This window comes from Vigna unguiculata, chromosome 7 (assembly GCF_037176805.1).
Source record: "Vigna unguiculata cultivar grain cowpea cultivar isolate G323 ecotype 2 chromosome 7, ASM3717680v1, whole genome shotgun sequence".
Taxonomy (NCBI): domain Eukaryota; kingdom Viridiplantae; phylum Streptophyta; class Magnoliopsida; order Fabales; family Fabaceae; genus Vigna; species Vigna unguiculata.
Window position 1 is genome coordinate 38,342,493 of NC_140798.1, and position 24,506 is coordinate 38,366,998.

Here is a 24,506-nt window from a genome sequence, read left to right on the forward strand (position 1 = left end):
CACCTAGTGCAAGTAATAAGGGATTATTTTTGTAACTTATAATCAAATTTGTGGTACATAAGAAGTGCATTCCTTTGGATGATAAAAGAAAAAGATGGATCAGTAGATTTTAAAAAAATTGTATGAAAAGTAATAAGCAGCTCTCCACTTATTTGTTCTTTGTACTCCATTTATTTATCTATCTGGTTTGATCTATTTTTTTCTTCAAGTCAGCGACCTAGTGTAAGCAATAAGAGTTGATTTTTGTAACTTATAATTAAATTCAGAGTACATAATGGGTACATCCCATTGGATGATAAAAAAAGATTGATTAGTAAATTTTCAAAAAATTGTACGTAAAGTAATATGCAGCTCCCCACTTATTTGTTCTTTGTGATTCACTTGTTTGCCTATCGGGTTTGGTCTATTTTTTTCATCAAGTCAGCCACCTAGTGCAAGCAATAAGGCTTGATTTGTGTAATTTATAATCAAATTTGTGGTACTTAAGAAGTACATCTCATTGTATTACAAAAAAAGTTTGATGAATAAATTTTAGAAAATTGTACAAAAGATATTACGCAATTCCCCACTTATTTGTTCATTCTGCCCCACATATTTGTCTATCTTGTGTGGTCTTTTTTTTTTTCAATTTAGTCATTAAATGCAAACAATAAAGGTTGATTTTTATCACTTGTTATCAAATATGTGGTACATAAGAAGTACATCCAATTGGATAAAAACAAAAGATTCATTAGTAAGTTTAAAAAAGATTGTACAAAAAGTAATATGAAGTTCTTCACTCATTTACTCACTATTCTCCACTTATGTTTATGATTTGACCTATTTTTTTCTTCAAGCCGGCCACCTAGTGTAAATAATAAGGGTTGATTTTTGTAACTTATAATCAGATTTGTAGTAAATAAGAAGTAAATCCCATGGGATGACAAAAAGAGATTGATCAGTAAATTTTAAACAACTGTACAAACAAAAAATGCAGCTCCCCACTTATTTTTTCATTCTACCCCACTTATTTGTCTATTTGGTTTGACCTTTTTTTTTCCAATTCAGTCATTCAATGCAAGCAATAAGGGTTGATTTTTGTGATTTGTTATAAAATTCGTGATACATAACAAGTACATCCAATTAGATAAAAAACCAAAATTGACTAGTAAGTTTAAAAAAATTGTACAAAAAAATTAATATGCAGTTCCCACTCATTTGTTCATTATCCCCCACTTATGTTTATGATTTGACCTATTTTCTTTTTCAAGCCATTTGTGGTACATAAAAAGTACACCCCATTTGGATAACAAAAAAAATGATCAGTAAATTTTTAAAAATGGTACAATAAGTAATATGTAGTTCCTCACTTATTTGTTTATTGTATCCCACTTATTTGACTATCTGGTTTGACTTATTTTTTTTTCAACACAGTCATTCAATGCAAGCAATAAGGGTTGATTTTTGTGACTTGTTATCAAATTCGTGTTACATAAGAAGTACATCCAATTAGATAACAAATTAAAGATTGATTAGTGAGTTTAAAAAAATTGTACAAAAAGTAATATGTAGTTTCTCACTCATTTGTTAACATTTCCCCACTTATTTTGCAAATATCATATGACTTATTTTTTTCTTCAAGTCAACCCCTAGTGTAAACAATAAGGGTTGATTTTTGTAACTTATAATCAAATTCAAGGTATATAAGAAGTAAATCCCATGAGATGACAAAAATAGATTGATTAGTAAATTTTAAGAGATTGTACGAAAAGTAATATGCAGCTCCCCACTTATTTGTTCATTCTCCCCCACTTATTTGTCTATCTGATTTGGCCTATTTTTTCACTCATTCAATGCAAGCAATAAGAGTTTATTTTTGTGATTCGTTATCAAATTCGTGGTACATAACAAGTACATCCAATTGGATAAAAAACCAAAAATTGATTAGTAAGTTTAAAAAAATTGTACAAAAAGTAATATGCAGTTCTCCACTCATTTGTTCACTATTCCCCACTTATGTTTATAATTTTACCTATTTTCTTCATCAAGTCAGCCAGCTAGTACAAACAATAAGGGTTGATTTGTGTAACTTATAATCAAATTTGTGGTACATAAGAAGTAAATCTCATCTGGATGATAAAAAAAAATTGATTAGTAAATTTTAAAAAATTTTACGAAAAGTAATACGTAGTTCCTCACTTATTTGTTTATTGTGCCCCACTTATTTGTCTATATGGTTTTGCCTATTTTTTTCAAGTCAGTTAACAAGCAATAAAGGTTGCTTTTTATGACTTGTTATCAAATTCGTAGTACATAAGAAGTACATCCAATTGAATAACAAACAAATAATTGATTAGTAAGTTTAAAAAAATTGTACAAAAAGTTCCCCACTCATTTGTTCACTATTTTTCACTTATGTTGTAGATATGATTTGACCTATTTTTTTTCTTTAAGCCAGTCACGCAAACAATAATGGTTGATTTATATAACTTATAATCAAATTCGTAGTATATAGAAAATACATCCCATTGGATTACAAATAGATTGATTAGTAAATTTTAAAAAATTATGCGAGAAGTAATACACAACTCTCCACCTATTTACTTATTATAATCCGATTATTAAGGTCTTCATTCTTACCTTTTCGAATAATATATATTAAGGTAGAAATATTTATTCAACATGATCTTTAAAAAAATATGCAATATTACTACAATAAAAATCCCAACATTAGACAACTGAAAACATATAATTTAATTAGTTAGTTTGTTTCAATGCTTAACATTAACTTTTACTTTCTTCTGACAAGTATCTCCAAACAACACCATATAAGGGTAAAATATGAAGTACAAGATCAAAAAGTGAGAGAATAGGTGTCCAAAGTAAGAAATTATGCAGAGTATAAGAAGTATTGCTCTCAAATGAGTGATTATTGTGGAAGACTACATATGTGAATAAATATGAAAAAAAGGAAAGAGACGAGAAATATAATAATGAGAAAATATTAATACATGATATGTTTACAAAGAAGTGTATATATATATTTATTTTATTTATCGATGTGTTTTGTACTCGTAAAATATCGTATCAACAATATTTCTTAAAAAATATTAAAGTCTACGACATAGAAAATTGTTACCAAGTTATAGATACACATGAGTATGTTGATTTTATGGGTGGTCATGGATCAGAATTTTCAAAATCCAATTTATACTCGATCTTAATCTATATAAATTAGATCTAAATTTCAAATATATTTTAATTAAATCAAATTAAATTGGATTTTTTCAATATAATTTACATGCTTTTATAAATTAGATTTAAATTTATATTCAAATTAGTTTGACCTAAGTTCCATCTGGTCAAACTCACCTTAAAGTTAGTTTATTATTATTATTAGAATAAGTTTGAAAATGAGATTGATTCACTTATATTAAATTTAACTTTAGCCGGACTTGACCCATTTAATATAATTAAACCCAATCTAACCTAATTGAGATCCAATTCATTTTAATCTGAATCGGGCTCGACTCAATTTGATGGGGTAGGTCCAACTTAGAATTGTCTTCAATCATTCTTACGTGCACTCATCCTAACTCAATTTGATGTGCATATGACTAAACACCACTAGTCTCTAATTACAAAAATATATAAACAATTACAAAAATCAAATAAATTTTCAATTCAACACTGACTCAATTATCTACTCACTTATATTTTATTATTTTTCAATATTTTCTCTAAACTTTTATTATTCAACAATCAATATAGTTCCTTAAAAGATAATCTTTTTCACCTTAAAAAGAAAAAGAAAGACATCCCATTTTCAATCAAAACAAATGAAATGACATTCATATTTAATTGACAAATTTAAATATTATTTATTTTTCTAATAGTAATTTCTTTTGGATTAATGTGCTTGAATTAAATCTGAATTCTATTATTAATTAAATAATCTTTAATTAAACGTTACTTATTTTAAGACTTAACAAGATTAACGTGAAACAAATTTTTTGGACACATATGTGTCACCCACGTACAAAACATCTAAAAAAAATATAGTGAATTTCCACTTATATGAAAATAGATTTAATTTAATTTCTGTACACATAAATGCATTAGCCAAACATAAATTAAGTTCAGAATGCATAAAAAACAACCATGTTTTACGCCTATAACATTGATTTAAAATTAAAATTTTAGTATAGAAAGAAAGAAAAACAAATAATATGGTAATTTGTTTTAGATAGGATAAAGCTAAATCATTTTTGTTTTCCGGAACGAAAATGAAAATGGAAATCTGTAAAAGGATATCGAGAAAAAGGAAGTGAAATGAAATGAATTACGTTGAAGAATAGGAATAGGAAAACAAAATTGAGGCGAGGTATATATAGCGTGAGGAATCAGAAGGCACTCTACTACTATAACGGGGATATGCTCGATTCGAGGGTGACGAGGGATCGCAGATCTGAATCTCATATTCCCAAAACCCTCATTCTTCTTCTTCTTCATCTTCTTCTTCTCTGATCTCACTCCCAACCGAACCAAACCCTAACTGCATCACGTTCTTCCCGACATGTTGACCAAATTCGAGACGAAGAGTAACAGAGTGAAGGGCCTGAGCTTCCACCCCAAGCGCCCATGGATCCTCGCCAGTCTCCACAGCGGCGTTATCCAGCTTTGGGACTACCGCATGGGAACCCTAATCGACAAGTTCGACGAGCACGACGGCCCCGTCCGCGGCGTTCATTTCCACCACTCCCAGCCTCTCTTCGTCTCCGGAGGTAACTGTAACTAACTCTCTCAGATCTGCGCATTTTCCCTCAGATCCCTACCTCGCTAACCCTAATCTCGCAGGTGACGATTACAAGATCAAGGTGTGGAACTACAAGCTCCACAGGTGCCTCTTCACTCTCCTCGGACACCTTGATTACATCCGCACCGTCCAGTTCCACCACGAGAACCCATGGATTGTCAGCGCCAGCGACGACCAAACCATCCGCATCTGGAACTGGCAATCGCGCACGTGCATCTCCGTTTTGACCGGTCACAATCACTACGTCATGTGTGCCTTGTTCCATCCCAAAGAAGATCTCGTTGTGTCTGCCTCGCTCGACCAGACCGTTCGCGTCTGGGACATCAGTTCTCTCAAGAGGAAGACCGCGTCCCCCGCGGACGATATCCTTCGCCTAAGCCAGATGAACACCGATCTCTTCGGTGGCGTTGATGCCGTTGTTAAGTATGTTTTAGAAGGCCATGACCGCGGCGTTAATTGGGCTTCCTTCCATCCCAATCTGCCTCTCATTGTGTCAGCTGCCGATGACCGCCAAGTCAAACTTTGGAGGATGAATGGTAAACTACTGATTTTCACATGTCTGGCTTTACAATTTCGTGGTTTAAACTATGTTCAAGTTACTGGATTCTGGTATAGGATTAGAGATGGTTGATGCTATTCAGATTATTGGTTGAGTGAGTGTAAGTGATATAGGGATGTGTTTGATTCTTTTCTCTCATTTTGGTTTTAAAATCTGATTACCGGAATAATTCTGCGATACGCAGCAAGTAATCAAATTAATTCTCAATCAGAGTCTATGAAGTATTTAAATTTATTTCTAAAAATAAGCGTTCTTGAGACCAGAACACAAACATTTGGGAGATGTTTTCTCATTTTCTTCTTTCATCATCTTAGTCAACATCTATCTTAATTGCACTCTGCTACGTGTCTTGCTACCACCATCAGTTTATTGAACAACCTTATTTTAGTTGTGTTTTTGAAGCTAAACTAGTTTTTAAAAGTAGCGATCAGCCTCACTCTTGTATTTGAGAACTTTTATCTCAAAGGTGTTTGGACTGAAACTTAGTATTGAATTTTGTCCTTGATGTGCAATCTGCATTTTTTGTTCCTATCTGGGTTTGATCTTTACTGAAAAATGAAAACTACTAAACAACGTATTTTTACTACAAAAATATCATTGAACATCCATAAACCACCATCTTTTGTTCTGCACTGATTACCAAACACATCCGTAGTTGTTGAGGTGAAAACTAACACCCTTGTTTGTTTGTTTTTATTCCGTGAGTACATTTCAATGTATTTGTTCCACGAGCACATTTCTGTTTGTTAAATGTCACAGATTTTCCATGAGAAATTGATTGTTGATAGTGTGGAATTGTTTTAGAAAAAAGGTTTTTAAAATAAAAAAATGAGTAGAGAATCAAAGAGGCCCTAAATCTTATGATGTATACCCTGTTTCTTCGAATCTTAAACATTGTGGAATGTAGTGTAGAATATACTTGAATTTAAACATTGTGGGATATAGTGTAGAATATACGTCTAGTGTTTGGGTTGGTATTGTTTATGCTATTAAAGATTTATATCTCTATTTTCAGACACCAAGGCATGGGAGGTGGACACCTTGAGAGGGCACATGAATAATGTTTCATGTGTTATGTTCCATGCCAAACAGGATATCATTGTGTCAAATTCTGAAGACAAAAGTATTCGGATATGGGATGCAACAAAGAGAACTGGAATTCAAACATTTCGCCGAGAGCATGACAGGTTTTGGATTCTTGCTGCCCATCCTGAAATGAATCTGTTAGCAGCTGGTCATGACAGTGGCATGATTGTTTTTAAGCTGGAGAGAGAAAGGCCTGCTTTTATAGTTAGTGCTGATTCATTGTTCTACACCAAAGAACGGTTCTTGTGTTTCTATGAGTTCTCAACACAAAGAGAAGTACAAGTACTTCCGTTTCGAAGGCCGGGCACTTTAAGCTTGAATCAATGCCCAAAAACTCTTTCGTATAGCCCATCTGAAAATGCTTTTCTTCTGTGTTCAGAGGTAGATGGTGGATCTTATGAGTTGTATTGCATATCAAAGGACAGTTATGGTAGGGGTGATGTGCAAGAAGCAAAAAGAGGTCACGGAGCTTCAGCAGTCTTTGTTGCCCGTAATCGGTTTGCTGTGCTTGATAAGAGCAGCAATCAAGTCCTTATAAAAAATTTGAAGAATGAGATTGTGAAAAAGAGTGTCCTTCCAATTGCCACTGATGCTATATTCTATGCAGGAACAGGCAGCTTGCTATGTAGGTCAGAGGATAGAGTTGTTATATTTGACCTTCAGCAAAGAATTGTTCTTGGTGAACTACAGACTCCTTTTATTAAATATGTTGTCTGGTCTGATGACATGGAACATGTTGCTTTGCTCAGCAAACACGCCATTATAATTGCTAGCAAGAAACTTGTGCACCAATGCACTCTCCATGAGACAATCCGTGTAAAAAGTGGAGCCTGGGATGAAAATGGTGTTTTCATTTATACAACACTGAATCATGTAAAATACTGCCTTCCCAATGGTGATAGTGGGATAATAAAGACACTGGATATTCCAATTTATATCACAAAGGTCTCTGGAAACACAATCTTCTGCTTGGATAGGGATGGAAAGAACAGAACAATAATTATTGATGCAACTGAGTATATTTTTAAGCTTTCCCTCTTGAAGAAAAAATACGATCAAGTTATGAACATGATAAGGAACTCACAGCTTTGTGGACAGGCTATGATTGCTTATCTACAGCAGAAAGGCTTTCCTGAGGTTGCACTGCATTTTGTGAAAGATGAGAAAATTCGGTTCAATTTGGCTTTAGAGAGTGGGAACATTCAAATTGCAGTTGCATCAGCTACAGCAATTGATGAGAAAGATCACTGGTACCGATTGGGGGTTGAGGCTCTTCGCCAGGGCAATGCTGGTATTGTTGAGTATGCGTACCAGAGAACAAAAAATTTTGAGAGATTGTCTTTCCTGTATCTTGTCACAGGTAACTTGGAGAAACTATCAAAGATGTTGAAAATTGCTGAAGTCAAGAATGATGTTATGGGCCAGTTTCACAATGCCCTATATATGGGTGATGTTCGAGAGCGTGTCAAGATATTGGAGAATGTGGGCCATTTGCCTCTTGCTTACGTCACTGCCTCAGTCCATGGGCTGCATGATGTTGCAGAGCGTCTTGCGGCTGAACTGGGAGATAATGTTCCATCATTGCCTGCAGGAAAAGTTCCTTCTCTCTTGATGCCTCCATCACCTGTCATGTGTGGAAGTGATTGGCCTCTTCTCAGGGTCATGCGAGGCATGTTTGATGGTGTTTTAGACAATACAAGTCGGGGAGTTGCTGATGAGGAAGAGTATGAGGCTGCTGATGCAGATTGGGGCGAGGAGCTTGACATAGTTGATGCAGATGGCTTACAAAATGGAGATGTTGCTGCGATTTTGGAGGATGGAGAAGCAGCTGAAGAAAATGATGAAGAGGGTGGATGGGACCTGGAGGATTTAGGCCTGGGCCCTGAAGCTGAAACTCCCAAAGCTTCTATCAATACACAGTCTTCAGTTTTTGTGACCCCAACACCTGGCATGCCTGTAAGTCATATTTGGATTCAGAAGTCATCTCTTGCAGCTGATCACGCAGCTGCTGGAAATTTTGATACTGCAATGAGGTTACTGAACCGGCAACTTGGAATAACGAATTTTGCTCCCTTGAAATCCATGTTTCTTGATCTTCATACTGGCAGTCATTCCTATCTGCGGGCATTTTCTTCTGCTCCAGTCATATCTCTTGCAGTTGAAAGAGGCTGGACTGAGTCGGCTAGTGCAAACGTGAGAGGGCCACCAGCACTTCCTTTTAAGTTGTCTCAATTGGATGAAAAACTTAAAGCTGGTTATAAATTAACAACTACTGGAAAATTCAGTGATGCCCTTCGGACATTTGTTAATATTCTTCATACAATTCCTTTGATTGTTGTTGAGTCAAGGAGGGAAGTCGATGATGTGAAGGAACTAATTATCATAGTGAAAGAGTATGTTTTGGGCCTGCAGATGGAACTGAGGAGGAGGGAAATTAAGGACAATTTAGCACGGCAGCAGGAGCTTGCGGCATATTTCACACACTGCAATCTTCAGACACCTCACCTTAGGTTAGCTTTGCAGAATGCAATGACTGTCTGCTTCAAGGCAAAGAACCTTGCTACCGCTGCTAACTTTGCCCGGAGGCTACTTGAAACAAATCCTACCATTGAAAACCAAGCCAAGGCAGCAAGGCAAGTGATAGCAGCTGCTGAAAGAAACATGACTGATGCTGCCCAATTGAACTATGATTTCCGCAACCCATTTGTAATTTGTGGTGCAACCTACGTGCCAATCTATAGAGGACAGAAGGATGTGTCTTGCCCATACTGTACTTCACGTTTTGTGCCAACTCAGGAGGGGCAACTGTGTAATGTTTGTGATCTTGCCGTGATTGGGGCAGATGCTTCTGGCCTGCTTTGTTCACCTTCCCAGATACGCTGATTGAGCCACTGGATCAGGTCCAACGGTAAATTTTGTTTCGGGTCAGTTTTCAGCACTAGATGAAACCTTATTAATTAGTCAATATGTTCTTGGCACTGTGATAGAAGCACGAGTTAGTCATGAGGAATTACTTTTTCACCCTTTTGCTTGCCCTTCTCTTTTCTTAAAAATGATTTTCAATGTAATAAATCCATTTCGTATCCGAGGGGTGTTAGTTTTTCATACACAAGAATGTGAAAGGTTGTACTTATATCAAACGATGGTTATAGGCTGTGCTGCAAGAGTTAAATTTGCGCAGTATTATTTGACAAAGTACATAGTATGTCTGTGGTTAGTCGGGGTTCTGTCCCTTGGTTACAACATAATGTTTATTTGTAGTTATGTGACACTTGATTGTTTATTTGATTTGGTCCTTGTAATTTACCTGCAGGTTGATTAAGTTCTAGGTGCACTCAATGACCGTCCAGAATTATCATTAAGAATCGCATGAGGAATACTAGCATCTCCTTTTGGTTTTATTACATTTTTCTTATCGGTGAGGCACATGAGAGGGCTAATAGAGTGTCTTTGTTAGCATTTTTTACTCCTACCAATATTGTTCACCCGTAGGTACCGGGTAGATATAGCAAGGGCATGTTTAATTTGGGGTTTAGATAAAGTCCAACTGACTACTGTTATATCTAAATTGAAGTTATTTTTAAAATAACTTCTGTTTTGCACATTTGAAATATAAATATGGATATGAAGTTTCAAAAGTTAAACTGGGACAGAGTAGCACCTTATAGTGTTGTACTACAAAGCATAGAACATTTAACCCACCTTTGTATTGTCAATAAATTCCAACTCATTCTATTGTTGATGGCCAAAGGTACGCCATTGAGATTGTTTTTGAACTGATCTAGCTTTTGCTACACGGGGTGGATATTTTCAAATAAGGATTTTCTGTGTTCCAAGGCGAAGTGTGTCCATGAACAAATTATACGAAACTGTTTTTGATGAACCTCGATGTTTGATCATCGAGCACTATAATTGTGTTTTTTATGGGCAGAAGTTTACATTGCCTATAATTGATTTTTTAATTAAATGAATTTGTTTTGTTTGTAAACTAAAGTGCTAACTAATTCTAGAAAATGTTGTCCTACTTTCATTTAATTGAAAAAAGTTATGTAAAGAAAACAATTATTTAAATTTTTTGTGTTGACTATTTTTATAAAATTATTGAATAAAAAATGTAAAAGCGAAACAACGTTTTTGTAATTAGTGGCAAGAAGAAAATGTTTTATACGTCAAATAGTGCCCAAAACTTGGCTGCTTTTATAAAACTTTGTTTGGGATAGTGAGTACAATTTGCGAAAGGCAAAATGTTAAAAAATAAACTGATTTTATCAATATGAAAATTTGTTGTATTTTTTGAACAGATTTTTTGTGAACCTTTCTCATGAATAAAATTTATTGTAAATTTAACTTTTCGGTTGAGTTTTTTTTTTCTTCTCGTCTTTAAAATACACAGATAAACATTAATTTTTATATTTTAAAATATATTAAAATAACTTTTAGTCTTTAAAATGTTGGATGAAGATTGATTTTGATATTTTAAAATATATTAAAATAATTTTTTAAGTATGAATATTAGTATATGGTTAATGTTCAGAGGACAACATTACAAAATCTTGAACTCGTTTTTGACATGTTTACATCCATGTAAAAATAATTATCTTAAAACTAATTTTCTGAAAATTTATTTAAATAAAAATTAATTATCAATATAATTCATTACATATAAAATTAATCATTGAAATGATTTAATTTTTACCCTTGTATCAATATTGAAACTAAATTATCAATATAATAATTACATATAAAATTAATCATTGAAATGTAGTAATGTAGTATTTAGAAGAAAGAGAAGTTAACAAATATTCAGTATGCGAGTGCTTCTGGATAAAAATCACTAATATGAGAAAGAAATCCTTATTATACTGCAATAAGATTTATTACTAAAAAAATGCATTGAAAGAATTTATCAATCTCTATACATTCAATTTCAAGCATTCGATTACGCTTATTTTTCCGCTCAAGGCCTTCTTACCTTTTTCTCACCAGAATGACTTAGAAACATTGAATTGACATAAGATGTTCATTATGTTCATTACATGAAGAGATGAGTGTCCTTTCAGAAGCTTAAGCAAGTAATGGCTGGCAGAACTGAACCTCAGCCTATTTCCCCCCACAATACTGAATAGTAGTAATAAGGAAATAAACATATGCATAAGTGAATTCTTTAAATAAATAAATAAATCAGTCCAATTTGTAATAGAATGTAAAAACATGTACTATAATCCTCAAACCAGCAAGTTGATGTTCTTTGAAGACAATGCATGAAACTATAACCAAATCATGTCTTACTTTATGATGGTTTCAATAAATTAACTAATAACTTATTTGATCAGTTTATATACCAATTTAAATAAGATAAAAGTATTTAGTAAAATGTTCTAAAGTAACTTATTTTAAAATTTTCTAACTTATAAAATATGAACCCACAACACAGGGTAGCTTAAACCATTGTGACAAACAGAAAATACCATCCCCAACGTCTTCATTTTCATTTGAAATCCAAACTTAAAGAGTGGCCATAGGGGACCATGTACAGTGTTATAACTTAAAACTATCAATTGAATTTACAAGAATCAGAACCTACACCTGAGTTACTGCATCATGATACAATGAATTGGTACTTATATCTGCGTGTGTGTATATGGTACATGCTTCTATCAAGCATATTCTAGTCTATGTACCTTGGTTCAGATTGAGGACAAAATTTGAAGAAACTCAATACTGTGGCTACCAAGCAGCAATTACCTTGGATGAATCCATCAAGAGCTTCCAATCATTCCACATGCTACTAACTTTTTCAGCCTCTCTTTCAAAGCAGGGTGAAGTGCAGGACAAGAAATCAATACATCAAGTGACCTAATCACACCTTTGCGCACAAGCAACTGAAAAGCCGATGACACACCTTTAACCATCACACTCTTCCTTTCTACATCATAACTGTCCACAAGATGCAATAAGAACTCAAGAAGAGCATGAGTAATGTCCACATACTTTGGAATAGAATGCACCATGAGCAGAACCGCAGGCTCAATGTTCATAATGGTATCCACCCTTTCATCAAAAAAGAGCCAGTCATAAAACAAAGCCAGTTTCACATTAGCCACAACATGGTTCCTCCTACAAGAGGTCAAAAGCCAACCAATAAGCGCCCACCTAGGAACAATATCAGACTGAATTATCTCATTTGGAGGGTGGTGTCCACAGCATATGAACCTCACAATATCAACTATGACAAACTCTTTATCAGGCTCATTCAAAAACTTCTTACCAAACCAGACCTGATGCCTCTTCTGATTCCCCAGCTTTATGCTTGTAAGCAGAAACCTCAATTGGGTCTCCATGTCAGGACTGATCCTAAGCAGAGAATACCTGCTGGAAGTCCTGGTGGAGTAAATCTGAGAAACATCCTTAAACTCAAACCCCACAACATTAAACACACACGGATTAAACACAATGTCTTTCAATATAGCCCTAAACTCGGGAACATGAACCAAATCCTGCAACAAGCGAATAAAATCCCTCCCAATTTTCAAACACAAGTGAAACTCTTCCCTCACTATCTTCACGCACAGATGAATCTCCAGCCGCTTCAAAGTCTCCAACTTTTCAACGCTTCCACCCCTGCAATGATCCGTTAAAACCCTAAGAAACGTGTACAACGCGAACGATAAGACGTGGGGCGAGTCTTCCAATAAGCAGTCCCACTGTTCCAGAAAGAGGGTGACCAACTTGGAGCAGAGCCACAAGTTGACATCGCCGCAATCGGCGCCGACGATTTGGCGCAAAAGGGAGACCAAAACGGCGTCGTAGCCGATGCCCAAAACGCACACCGTTTGATCGGTGAGCCAGAGTAGCTGCGTTTTGACAGATGCCAGGAGTTTGGGGTAGAGGTGGTTGACGAGGTCGAGGAGGAGGGTGACGAAGGTGGCGTAGCCGTCGGTGACGATAGCGTGCAAGTGTTTGATGTGGGTTTTGGCGAATTGGGGTTCCGTTAAAACGCCGTGAAGGATCGCGCGGTTGAGGAGGGTGTATTGGTCGGGGCTTGGAATGGCTAAGGAGAAAGGAGGTCTCAGAGATTGTTTCTGAGACTCAAAGGCTTCCCTCAGCGACGTTTCTAATGCGTTTTCTGCTTCCAAAGGTGGCGTCAGTGTTAGCTTCAACGCCGCCATTGAAGAACGGATGAAAGACGCCACCTCATTTGAATTTTAATCACGGTATAAATTTAAGGCTCGAATATATCGATATATAATGAAAGACATCCTATTTCAAAATTCTAATTTTATTTTTCAAAATATAATTATTTACTATTTTTAACAAACTTTAGTAACAAGTATATTTAAAAAATATCTATATACAAATAATGTTTGCGTTTTTAATAACACGTATATTTAAAAAATATTTATATACAGACGTAATAATGTTTGTATTTATACTAGTGTTCTTTTAATAATTTTTTGTATACTTATTTATGAAAGAAATTATGTAATTTTTAAGATCTTGATATATTTATATACTAATATTTAAGGGTGAATTATAGGCTGTCATAAGTCTAGGCGTAATCTTAGTTAGAATGATGACTTAAACCTAGCTTATAAATACACTTTAGAATGTTAAAAAACTTATTAGAAAATAAATGATATATTATTTTATTTATCTGTCTCAAAATGAAAACATTTTTAAGATCTAGCCAACAAAAACAAAAAGATAAAAATACTCACTTTTTATTTAATTATAAATTAGATCTAACTTGTAAATCTTTAAAAGAATATATTTTATGGATTTTATAAGACACAGAAATCAATATTCATAGTTAAAAATTTTCATATGAATTTTTTTTGTAAATTTATTAAAAAAATTTACAATAAAATATTTTTTTCTGCCATTTTTTCTAAGAATTTTAATTGACAGGTAATTTTTTTGTGAGTAATTATTTTTTACAAAATTATAAAATTTGTAAATATTTTCTACAAAATTTGTTGCGAAAAGTGTTTTATACAAAATATGTTACAAGAAAATAAGTAGCAATTTCTTAGAAATTATTTTTCACAACAAAATTTGTAATTAATTCCTACGAAAAAATTTTCAAAACAAAATTAATAGAAAATATGAATTTTTTTAAATAGTGATTATACTTATATTACATATAATATTAGGAAGAGATTATATTATAAATGTATTTTTACGTAATAATATAAAATAATGGGATATCTTATTTTGGACCGGGCTAAATATAAACTAAAAAGAAATTCAATTTTATTTTATTAAAAAGTTTCAAATTCCATCAATTCTTTTATTTTAAATAATAATAAATAAATATATTAAATCAAACATTAAAGTTAATGACAAAAATAAGTTTAAATTATATATTATCATAAATTAATCGATGTAGGTCTCAACTTATATCACAAACTTATTGTTAATATATGATCATATTTATTTATTTGATTTATTTTTATTAATCTATAACAATATATAAATATGATACATTTTTTCGTATATATTTTGTTATTTCAATTTTATTATTAGTTTTTATTTCAAAAATGAATTCTTTTATAAATAATTAATTTTTAAGCATTGTTTTAAAAATATTTTTTGTCTTTAAAAATTATTTTGGAAACATCTTTTATGTGCATTTTTAATTTATTTTAATTTTGTATTTAATAATTATTTTAAAAATTAATTAATTAATTAATAATTTTAACTTAAAATTCAATAAAAATTCAAAAATGTGAATACACGACATCCGTGTTTTAGTTAATATAATAATAATAATAATAGTAAATAAATATATAAAAAGGAACCGTGACTTTACCCAGTACCAAGGTGTTGAAATTGGAAAAGCCCAACCGCTGGAAGAATGAGAAGCCAACAAAGTCTTAACCGTCTCACAAACAGTCACACTGGTATTTCCTGCACCAAACCAAATTGTCTGTTTTTGTTTTTTTATGAAATTGTTTTTAAACTCATTTTATATAATTTAATTATATTACTTTTAAAGTTTTTCTGATAAGTCTTTATTTACAACGGAAATAAAAGAAATAAAAATTAAAGGAAAAGAAGAAGGTTCATTTCCCATAGTTTTTGTTTTTCAAGGTCACGTTAAAACTAAAGTTAAGTGGAAGCTGAAAGAATACTTAAAAACGGGAAATATATTTTGTATTTGCAAAGCTATTTAGGCAAACTAACTTGAACAATTGTAATCTTTTACTTACAAATAGATGATATTATATATATATATATATATATATTATATATTTAAATAGAGCTTAAGATAAGAAGTCATACAAAAATATAATAATTAGAATAATTAAAATATAGTAATTATGTTTACATAAATTTGAAAAGTCATTACATATTTTAATATTTAGAAAAAGATATGAATAAATTATTAATTTACTTTGATTAATTAAAACGTTATATTTGATTTTAAGATTTTAAAAATATAATTGTCTCTTCATGATGTCTATTAGCCGCTTCCACAAGCCAAAACACCTGCGTAAATTTTACATGTTTTGTAGTCTCGAAGCCTTCTATATAAAGAAGTAAAGGACGTGAAGTTGTTTCATAACTTGAATACAACAAATAGAAGCAAAGAGAATAAAAGTAGAAACGAAAATGGTTGCTTTCTCTGACAAGCAAGAGGGTTTGGTGAATGGCGCATATGAAGCATTCAAGGCAGACATTCCTAAATACAGTGTTGTCTTCTACACCACGTTAGTATTTGTATCTTCCTTAAACATCTGTTTTTCATGCATCCTATGTGTTTGTGTTTTTGTTTGACCAAAACAAAATGAACAGAATACTGGAGAAAGCACCAGCAGCAAAGAACCTGTTCTCGTTTCTAGCTAACGGAGTTGATGCCACTAATCCTAAGCTCACGGGTCATGCTGAAAAGCTTTTTGGATTGGTAAGTGTGAAACAAATGAAATTGAAATTTTGTTTGTTATGTTTGATGAAGATGTTGAAATATGAAAACGTAGGTGCGTGATTCAGCTGCACAACTTAGAGCAAGTGGAGGAGTGGTGGCTGATGCTGCACTTGGTGCTGTGCACTCTCAGAAAGCAGTGAACGATGCTCAGTTTGTGGTATGATTAGTATGAGTAAGAATAAAGAATGAATATAGAAGATTGATGTGAATAATAAGAAAGAGAATGTAAATGAAATGCAGGTGGTAAAAGAAGCTTTGGTCAAAACATTGAAAGAAGCAGTTGGAGACAAATGGAGTGATGAACTGGGCACTGCTGTGGAACTAGCCTACGATGAATTGGCAGCAGCTATTAAAAAAGCATATTAGGATGCCCATTATTACTTGTAATAAATAAATTTGTTTTAAAAGAACCTGTTATTAAACAGGTTCCCCATACAAATGTTGCTTAAAAATAAGTAAATTATAAATTATATTGTATTTGGATAAATGTTCTTGATATATATTTCCATAAATTATGTTTGCGATTATCAAGTAGAAAACATCCAAATACAAAATCCAAAAGCGAGTAGGCTAGGGTTACTATACAGGTTATCGGACAGGACCCATCTTAGTCGTTGGGTCAACCCAGCTCAATCCATTTGTGTCTTTGGTCCAACTTGGTTCGTTCGAGTCATCAAGTATGTCTGGTCTGTATTGGTCATTTGACACGGTCCATCCGAGTCGTTGAGCCAATTCAACCTGTTTGGATTATCTGTCCCGCTCAACCCATCAAGATTGTCGGACTTGCTCAATTCGTACAAGTCGTTGAGCCTGCCTAATCCTTCAGGATTGTCGAACTTATTCGATCCGTACAGGTCGTCGAACAAGGCCTGTTCAAGTTTGAATTTAGCCTAGTCTACGACAATCTTTAATCTAATCCAACTAAAACTTTAAATTAAAAATTTTGATTGAATTTTTTGGATTATCCATATTTGAACATTTTGATTTAAAGAATGAATATATAATCTATAAAATATATAAAATATAAATTAGATTAAAATCTAGATTCATTAAAATAAATTTTAAATAAATTTAACTTTTAATAAAATAAATTTTAAATACATCATATCAAAACAAATAGGATCAAGAAAATTAGATTTTTATACGTTAAAACTCACGCTTTCCACGCTTGGGTTTTTACACATCCACTCCTCACCACCACTCACATCAATCTCTTCCTTCCACCCCAACAGATTCATTACCTCTTCATGGTTCAACATTTCCAACTGAATATACTCTACTCCTCCCGCACCAAAAATTACACACTTGTTGGAAACATGAAATTGCCTTCATGAACCTGCAATGTGTTGCAAGCGTTTTGGTTTTTCGTTGACTCACGTTTCAACTGCGTGAATATATTCTATTCACTTTCTTTTTTATTAACAATTATCTTTACGTCAAAGCAGAAGGGAAAAATAAATTAAACATTTAAAAAAATTCACAGAAATACATAGTTGACTAGTTTAAAAATGAGATTATGACGACATTTTTGAAAAGTTCATATTCTCCTCCTCATAATTTGGATCGACATGTTCCACATTCCACAAGACAAGGCAAACGAGACATTCAATTACAATCACAAAAAAAAAGTAAGTTTTAGTTTCTCTCAGTGTATATATAAACACTAATCGGAGTGAAATTATTGCACAGAACAACGGAAAAGAAATACAGAAAAAGAAATATGGGCGCTTTCACTGAGAAACAAGAGGAATTGGTTAATAGCTCATGGGAGGCATTCAAGGGAAACCTTCCTCAAAATAGTGCTACGTTCTTCAAATTGTAAGTTTTGACTCTTACTACATGAATTGAATCCTTCATGGTTGTTTTTTTCCTTTGGTGTTTATGTTGGGTTTTGGTTTGATTAAATAAAAGGGTACTGGAGAAGGAACCAGGAGCAAAGGACTTGTTCTCATTCCTAGGTAATGGAGTAGATCCCAGTAATCCTAAGATGGCTGCACATGCTGAAAAGCTTTTTGGAACGGTAAACTCATCCGACCAAACTTATAATAATTTTACAAATCTAATAACATGTCTTTTGGTGTGACACATGATGTTTTTTGAATTGCAGGTGCGAGACGCAGCTGTTCAACTTAAAACAAAAGGAGAAGTGGTGGCTGAAGCCAAACTTGGTTCTGTTCATACCGAAAAAAAAGTCACCGATCCTCAATTTGCGGTATGTATGATTAGAATATAACATAGCATAAACATTACTGATTTGTGAAAGTTGATCTGAAAAATGAAGGGAATAATTGAATGGTACGTAGGTGATTAAAGAGGCAGTGCTGAAAACAATAAAGGAAGCAGTTGGAGACAAATGGAACCAAGAAATGAACGATGCATGGGAACAAGCCTATGATGCCATGGCAGCAGCAATTAAGAAGACAATGACTTAGGATCTATTATTCATATCAAGTCTAATCAATAACTTTTTTTTTTCTATTATTTTCTTCATAAAAAGGTCAGTTATATTAAGTAGAATTTTTTGTATTTGGATAAACATTCTTCCTTTTTTTTTTTTTGGCTGAGGCTTACGTCGGTGAATCATAAATCGAGACTTGACAAATGAGTTCAAAGTAATGTGTTAGTTTTTTATTATTACTTGAGCGTTCTCTTATACTTAAATTTAAGCAAGAATTTTCGAAGATGACATTTTTTTACATGTACTTCAAATATTTAAAGAAATGAATTTGGGAATCAAATATGAGTTCGAGTCTGCAGAGATGTTGTTGAATATAAAATAAAGATTTATAAATTTTGTATTTTAAAGTTTTGGGAGATAAATGTGAACGGATAAATTTATATCTTTATTAATGTCAGTCCCATAAATTCCCTAAAAACAACTCCCAGTGGTATCAAATGCTATACTCAAGGGCCGCCGGACCTTGGAAGGGAATTTTTCTTGGAATTTTTTAAGTTGCCTATAATATATCGGAAGAACTTTTTAAATTATATGTATTACAGTTAAAATTATTAGAAATTAAATTAAGTATCTTTTATTTTTTTTTCATAGAATACAATGTTAATAAATAATAAAATAAAAATATATACTAAGATTTTTTTTTGTCTTTTATGTTTTCTAAATATTATATTCATTTTTTTACCTTTTTATTTTAAAAATAAAAATAAAATTATTATTTTTGTTTATATATATATATATATATGTTTATATATATATATATATATATATATATATATATATTCTCTTCCATTTATTTTTTTTATTTTACTTAATAATCTTAATAGTGAAATATTAATTTAATAATTATAATTATTTTTTATTTTATAAATCTTTTATGAATTCGCACTACAACAAAAATAACTTTAGACAATATTAAACGAGACCACAGGTACAAAAATATGATATAAAAATAGTAAAAACAACATTTTTTAGATTTGGCTTAAAAATTATCTTAAGCAACATGTATATAAATGTTACTTGTAAAAAGTGTGGGCTAATTCATAAAAATATGGTCTAAAATACACTAAAAATTAAAGCTTTTAGATTATAAATATTTCCTCCATCTTTTTTTAGTGAAAATGAAAAATTTAGTTTCAAAAATGCAAAAAATTGAATTTCTTCATTCTCTTTGATTTTAGATTGAAAACGCCAAGAGTTCACAGTGTTGAAAATGTGAAATTTTGAAAAACACATACATAAAAACCGTTATTTTTTATGAGAATTTAAGAAATGATTTTAAAAGTGTTGTCAACTGAAAACAGTGGCATATTACCTGCCATTATGCTCACCTAGACTACGCTTAAAAAATTGTTGTCTAAACTTTAGCCCATGATGGTTTAACTCACAATTTTGTGTTGTTGCCTAAAATCATTTTTGTTGTAGTGTCGGTTGTTTAAAATATAGAAAAAAAAAATTTATTTTGTGTTTTGAAATAACCAATTTTATCTATGTTAATCTCTAACACAAATAAAAAAAGTTAATTATTGAGTGATTTTTTAATTCATGTCACTTTAATTATTTCTGTTTTTACAGTTATAACTAGAGATATTTTTTTATAAATGAATTTTTTTTAATAATATGATTATTTATATTGAAAAAAATATTGAAAATTTTAATTTTGATTTTTTTTGTTGTAGTATAAAGATTTTGAAAGAACAATCATTTATAGAATTTATATATATGTATATTTTTTTATTATTACTGTTATACTAATTCAATTTTAGGAACAATAATATTTTGATGAATTATTTTAGTTTTAAAATATATTATTGAAGATCCATCCCCGATTACTGATCCACTACGCTAGATTGGCTCTATAAACATAGAAGAAATCACTGTAATTTTATGTATTTTACGTACATTACTTTAGTTATAAGTTTACACAATATTTTAATTTTTTTCTGACAATTGTGTGTTGAAAAGAAAAAGAAGAAAAGAAAATCCTTCAACTCACCCTTCTAGAATAGGTTGTAGAGATGGCAAATAAATCCGTCCCTGTGGGTATTGTCCGAACCCGTCCCCGTTTTGACGGGGAATCCCCGCATTGACTGGGTATGGGTATGGGTATGGAGAATCCCCGTCTTTTTCAATTGGGTATGAGGATGTGGATGTGGATGTGGATGTACATATCCCGCCATATTACCCGTCCCCGTTTAAATTATTAAAATATTCCTAATTAATTAAATAACCACACACACACATATATATATATATATACATATATATATATATATATATATATATATTATTTTTTATTTATTCTAATTATTTGGGTTGTCATGAAACTCATTTGCATTTTCAATTATATTTTTCATCTTATCATAATCTTTATGTAATTATGTTCAAAATATGTATGTTAATTAAAAAATTTTATGTCTTACATTTGAATATTTCTATTAGTTTTTAATATTTTTATTTAATGTATATTTTTCTTTCACATGAAAATGTTTAATACTCTCAATTTAAGTATTTAATAGCACAAACATTTCGTTTACTAGGTAATATAAAAAAAATCATTTACTTATTATTCTTATTATTAGTTTTTGTTTCATTTGAATAACTTTTTTATTTCACTAAAACATTTTTTGTTATTTCTCAATTACTGAGTATATATGTTGATATTTGAAAAGTTTTCTTATATCTGTAAGATATTTTTCAACTTATCATACCCTTAATTATACATTTGTTTTCTTTTGTGCGATTTCTTTCAATAGTCTCTCAAATTGTTTGTAAACATTTGTTAATTTTTTAATATTTTTATTTCTTGTTTATTTTCATTATGTATAATACTATTTCGATATATTTTATTTAATTATTTTTTATTTTTTAACTCATTATCAATCATACTGTAATTTTTTCACTATAATTATATAAATAACTTTTATTTACTACAATATAAAAATTTAATGTAATTGTCATTAATATTTTTTTATCACCATCCAACATAATTGAAGTTCAAAAGATACAAGATCTATGTTAAAATTTTATTATTATGATTATTATTTGTTCTTTGTATCATTTTGATTAAGTAATGTATTATAACTTTTATTAGTGTATAAAAAAGAGATTCATTAGAATTTAAAATATTGAAGTAAACAAACATTTAAAATATATTTTAATTTGAATATTTGTTTCCTTTTATATTTTTTTAAAAGTATTTTTAAATTTCATCAACTAGGTTTCATTAATGTTTGCAAATTTAATAAATGTGTTGGTTCTCATGAAATTTTATTTGGTATTATATTCTAAAATGTAAATAATTATAATTTATTTTAAACTTTTATTATGATTATTATTTGTTCTTTGTATCATTTTGATCAAATGATGTATTATAACTTTTATTAGTATATAAAAAAGATATTCATTAGAATTTAAAAGATTGAAGTAAACAAACATTTAAAATATATTTTAATTTGAGTATTTGTTTTTCACTTATGCTTTTTTAAAAATATTTTTAAATATTATCAACTAGGTTTCATTAATGTTTGTAAATTTAATAAATGTGTTGGTTCTCATGAAACTTTATTTGGTATTATAATTTAAAATGTAAACAATTATAATTTATTTTAAAATTTTATTATGATTATTATTTGTTCTTTGTATCATTTTGATCAAATGATGTATTATAACTTTTATTAGTGTATAAAAAAAGATTTATTAGAATTTAAAAGATTGAAGTAAACAAACATTTAAAATATATTTTAATTTGAATATTTGTTTTTCTTTTATATTTTTTAAAAAATATTTTTAAATTTTATCAATTATGTTTCATTAATATTTGCAAATTTAATAATTGTTTTAGCTCTCATGAAATTTTATTTGGTATTATTATATAAAATGTAAACAATTATAATTTATTTTAAAGTATTTGATACGGAAGAAACAATCATCATTCTAATATTGAATATTTGATAATATTATGTTTCCTTTATCATAAAATTTTTATTATTTTATAAAAATTAATTAAAATTAATATTGAAGTAGTAAGAAAATGGGTATGGGTATGGGTACGAGATTATACCCGTTACCCGGTGGGAATGGGGATGGGTCAAAAGTTTAATACCCGTTGGGTTTGGATACGTGGATGAGAATGAATTTTTTTTACGGGATGGGTATAGGATAACGAAACCCGTGCCCGTCCCGCCCCATTGCCATCCCTAATAGGTTGAAGCCAACTTTGAAAATTGAATCTCAAATGAAAAGAATGCTTTAATTTAACCATTCAAATTAAGAAAAATAAAAATAAAAGGAAAACGGTTTTAGTGTCTTCGATTGATTTACTATTTAGAAATTTTAGGTTATGTTTTAAAATTTATTCCTCAAACTTTCAAAAAGTAAATGCGCACCACTGTTTAAATTTAATGGTTCAATCTTTTTTTTTTACATAAATATTATACATGGTGAGAATTTTCATTTTAAAGAAATTGATTGGCAATTTTCCGTGGATAAAGGTAAACAGAAACAGAACTGATCGAGGTATTTTTAGAAGAAACATACATGAAATATATTGGTAAGGCTTAATTATTATTTTGGTCCCTTAATTTGTTGGTTTGATTCATTTTGGTCCCCTTATATTTTATTGGTTCAATTTGGTCCCTAATTTTTTAAAATGGTTCAATTGGCATCTGCGTTAAGTTGACGTTAACACCGTTTTCATACATGCCACGTGTCATTTTGTGGAATTTTGTAATTTTTTTTTTTAAAAAAATATTAAATTGCCACGTGTCACTTTATGGTTGTGACACGTGTCAACTTGATAATTTTTTTTAATTTTAATTTTTTAATTTAAAAACAAAAACAAGTGCCACGTACATCATGATTGTGCCATGTGTCAAAATATCATTGATTGTTTTCAATTTAGTCCCTCTATTTACAATTTTGATTCAATTTACTCCTCTAATTTTTTAAAATTATTTAATTTTGTCCTCTCTTTTGAGACCAAATTAGTAATTAAGCTTAATTACAACTTATATATATATATATATATATATATATATATATATATATATATATTAAAATAATTTTTATTATATTTATAGATCAAATTACTCCTTCTAACTATTCAATTTTTTTTTTACATGTGTAGAAAGTTTGAAGTGTGAAAAATTACAAGTAAAAAATGTAAAAAAAAAAAATGAGTATATAGGGAGAGATTTGATGTATAAATGATAAAAAAATTATTTTAATATGAATGTATAAATTGTAATTAAGCTTAATTATTAACTTGGTATCAAATTGAAGATGACAAAATTGAATCATTTAAAAAAATTGGAGGACTAAATTGAATAAAAAATTCAAATAGAGAGACTAAATTGAAAACAACCAAGGTTAGCTTGACACGTGACACAATCGTGACATGCCACGTTGAATTATTATTTTTTAAAATAAAAAAATCTCAATTTGACACGTGTCACAACCATAAAGCGACACGTGACAGTTTAATATTTTAAAAAAAATTAAAAATTTTAAAAAAATTAAAAAAATTTAAAATTTTTTTTTAAAAATTACAAAATTTCATAAAATCACACGAGGCATGTACGGAAACGGTGTTAACGTCAACTTAACGGCAGAGACCAAATTGAACCATTTAAAAAAATTAGAGGACCAAATTGATCAACAAAAAATAAAAGGAGCAAAATGA

The 24,506-nt window shown here is 30.7% G+C and overlaps 4 protein-coding genes across 6 annotated transcripts; 3 read left to right on the forward strand and 1 right to left on the reverse strand.

Moving 5' to 3' along the window:
* The first annotated feature begins 4,346 nt into the window (after nt 1-4,346).
* On the forward strand, nt 4,347-10,084 carry LOC114191556 (coatomer subunit alpha-1-like). 3 transcript variants are annotated; one of them, XM_028080796.2, is made up of 4 exons: nt 4,347-4,763; nt 4,837-5,331; nt 6,370-9,340; nt 9,754-10,084. In XM_028080796.2, exons 1-3 carry the CDS (start codon nt 4,556-4,558, stop codon nt 9,321-9,323), a joined length of 3,657 nt encoding a protein of 1,218 aa, XP_027936597.1. In that variant the 5' UTR covers nt 4,347-4,555; the 3' UTR covers nt 9,324-9,340; nt 9,754-10,084. The 3 variants fall into 3 exon arrangements, with proteins under 3 accessions (XP_027936597.1, XP_027936596.1, XP_027936594.1); XM_028080795.2 differs by having other exon boundaries at nt 4,348-4,763; nt 6,370-9,348; XM_028080793.2 differs by having other exon boundaries at nt 4,350-4,763; nt 6,370-9,364.
* A 1,821-nt stretch (nt 10,085-11,905) lies between these two features.
* On the reverse strand, nt 11,906-13,643 carry EMB2739 (embryo defective 2739). Its single transcript, XM_028082220.2, has one exon. It carries the CDS (start codon nt 13,607-13,609, stop codon nt 12,200-12,202), a length of 1,410 nt encoding a protein of 469 aa, XP_027938021.1. The 5' UTR covers nt 13,610-13,643; the 3' UTR covers nt 11,906-12,199.
* A 2,360-nt stretch (nt 13,644-16,003) lies between these two features.
* On the forward strand, nt 16,004-16,853 carry LBII (leghemoglobin-2). Its single transcript, NM_001376104.1, has 4 exons — nt 16,004-16,153; nt 16,239-16,347; nt 16,421-16,525; nt 16,609-16,853. Exons 1-4 carry the CDS (start codon nt 16,056-16,058, stop codon nt 16,732-16,734), a joined length of 438 nt encoding a protein of 145 aa, NP_001363033.1. The 5' UTR covers nt 16,004-16,055; the 3' UTR covers nt 16,735-16,853.
* A 1,188-nt stretch (nt 16,854-18,041) lies between these two features.
* Nucleotides 18,042-19,061, forward strand: LOC114192487 (leghemoglobin 4-like). Its single transcript, XM_028082222.2, has 4 exons — nt 18,042-18,186; nt 18,280-18,388; nt 18,476-18,580; nt 18,672-19,061. The coding sequence occupies exons 1-4, from the start codon at nt 18,089-18,091 to the stop codon at nt 18,798-18,800; spliced, it is 441 nt and encodes a 146-aa protein (XP_027938023.1). The 5' UTR covers nt 18,042-18,088; the 3' UTR covers nt 18,801-19,061.
* Nucleotides 19,062-24,506: the final 5,445 nt, after the last annotated feature.

Excerpts from the sequence above, each read along its gene's own strand:
- LOC114191556 (XM_028080796.2), top strand. The coding sequence starts at position 4,556 with ATGTTGACCAAATTCGAGACGAAGAGTAACAGAGTGAAGGGCCTGAGC. Across the intron at positions 4,764-4,836 it reads GCCTCTCTTCGTCTCCGGAG|GTGACGATTACAAGATCAAG; the intron begins GTAACTGTAACT and ends CTAATCTCGCAG. Across the intron at positions 5,332-6,369 it reads CAAACTTTGGAGGATGAATG|ACACCAAGGCATGGGAGGTG; the intron begins GTAAACTACTGA and ends CTCTATTTTCAG.
- EMB2739 (XM_028082220.2), bottom strand. The coding sequence starts at position 13,609 with ATGGCGGCGTTGAAGCTAACACTGACGCCACCTTTGGAAGCAGAAAAC.
- LBII (NM_001376104.1), top strand. The coding sequence starts at position 16,056 with ATGGTTGCTTTCTCTGACAAGCAAGAGGGTTTGGTGAATGGCGCATAT. Across the intron at positions 16,348-16,420 it reads CTGAAAAGCTTTTTGGATTG|GTGCGTGATTCAGCTGCACA; the intron begins GTAAGTGTGAAA and ends ATGAAAACGTAG. Across the intron at positions 16,526-16,608 it reads TGAACGATGCTCAGTTTGTG|GTGGTAAAAGAAGCTTTGGT; the intron begins GTATGATTAGTA and ends AATGAAATGCAG.
- LOC114192487 (XM_028082222.2), top strand. The coding sequence starts at position 18,089 with ATGGGCGCTTTCACTGAGAAACAAGAGGAATTGGTTAATAGCTCATGG. Across the intron at positions 18,389-18,475 it reads CTGAAAAGCTTTTTGGAACG|GTGCGAGACGCAGCTGTTCA; the intron begins GTAAACTCATCC and ends TTTGAATTGCAG. Across the intron at positions 18,581-18,671 it reads TCACCGATCCTCAATTTGCG|GTGATTAAAGAGGCAGTGCT; the intron begins GTATGTATGATT and ends AATGGTACGTAG.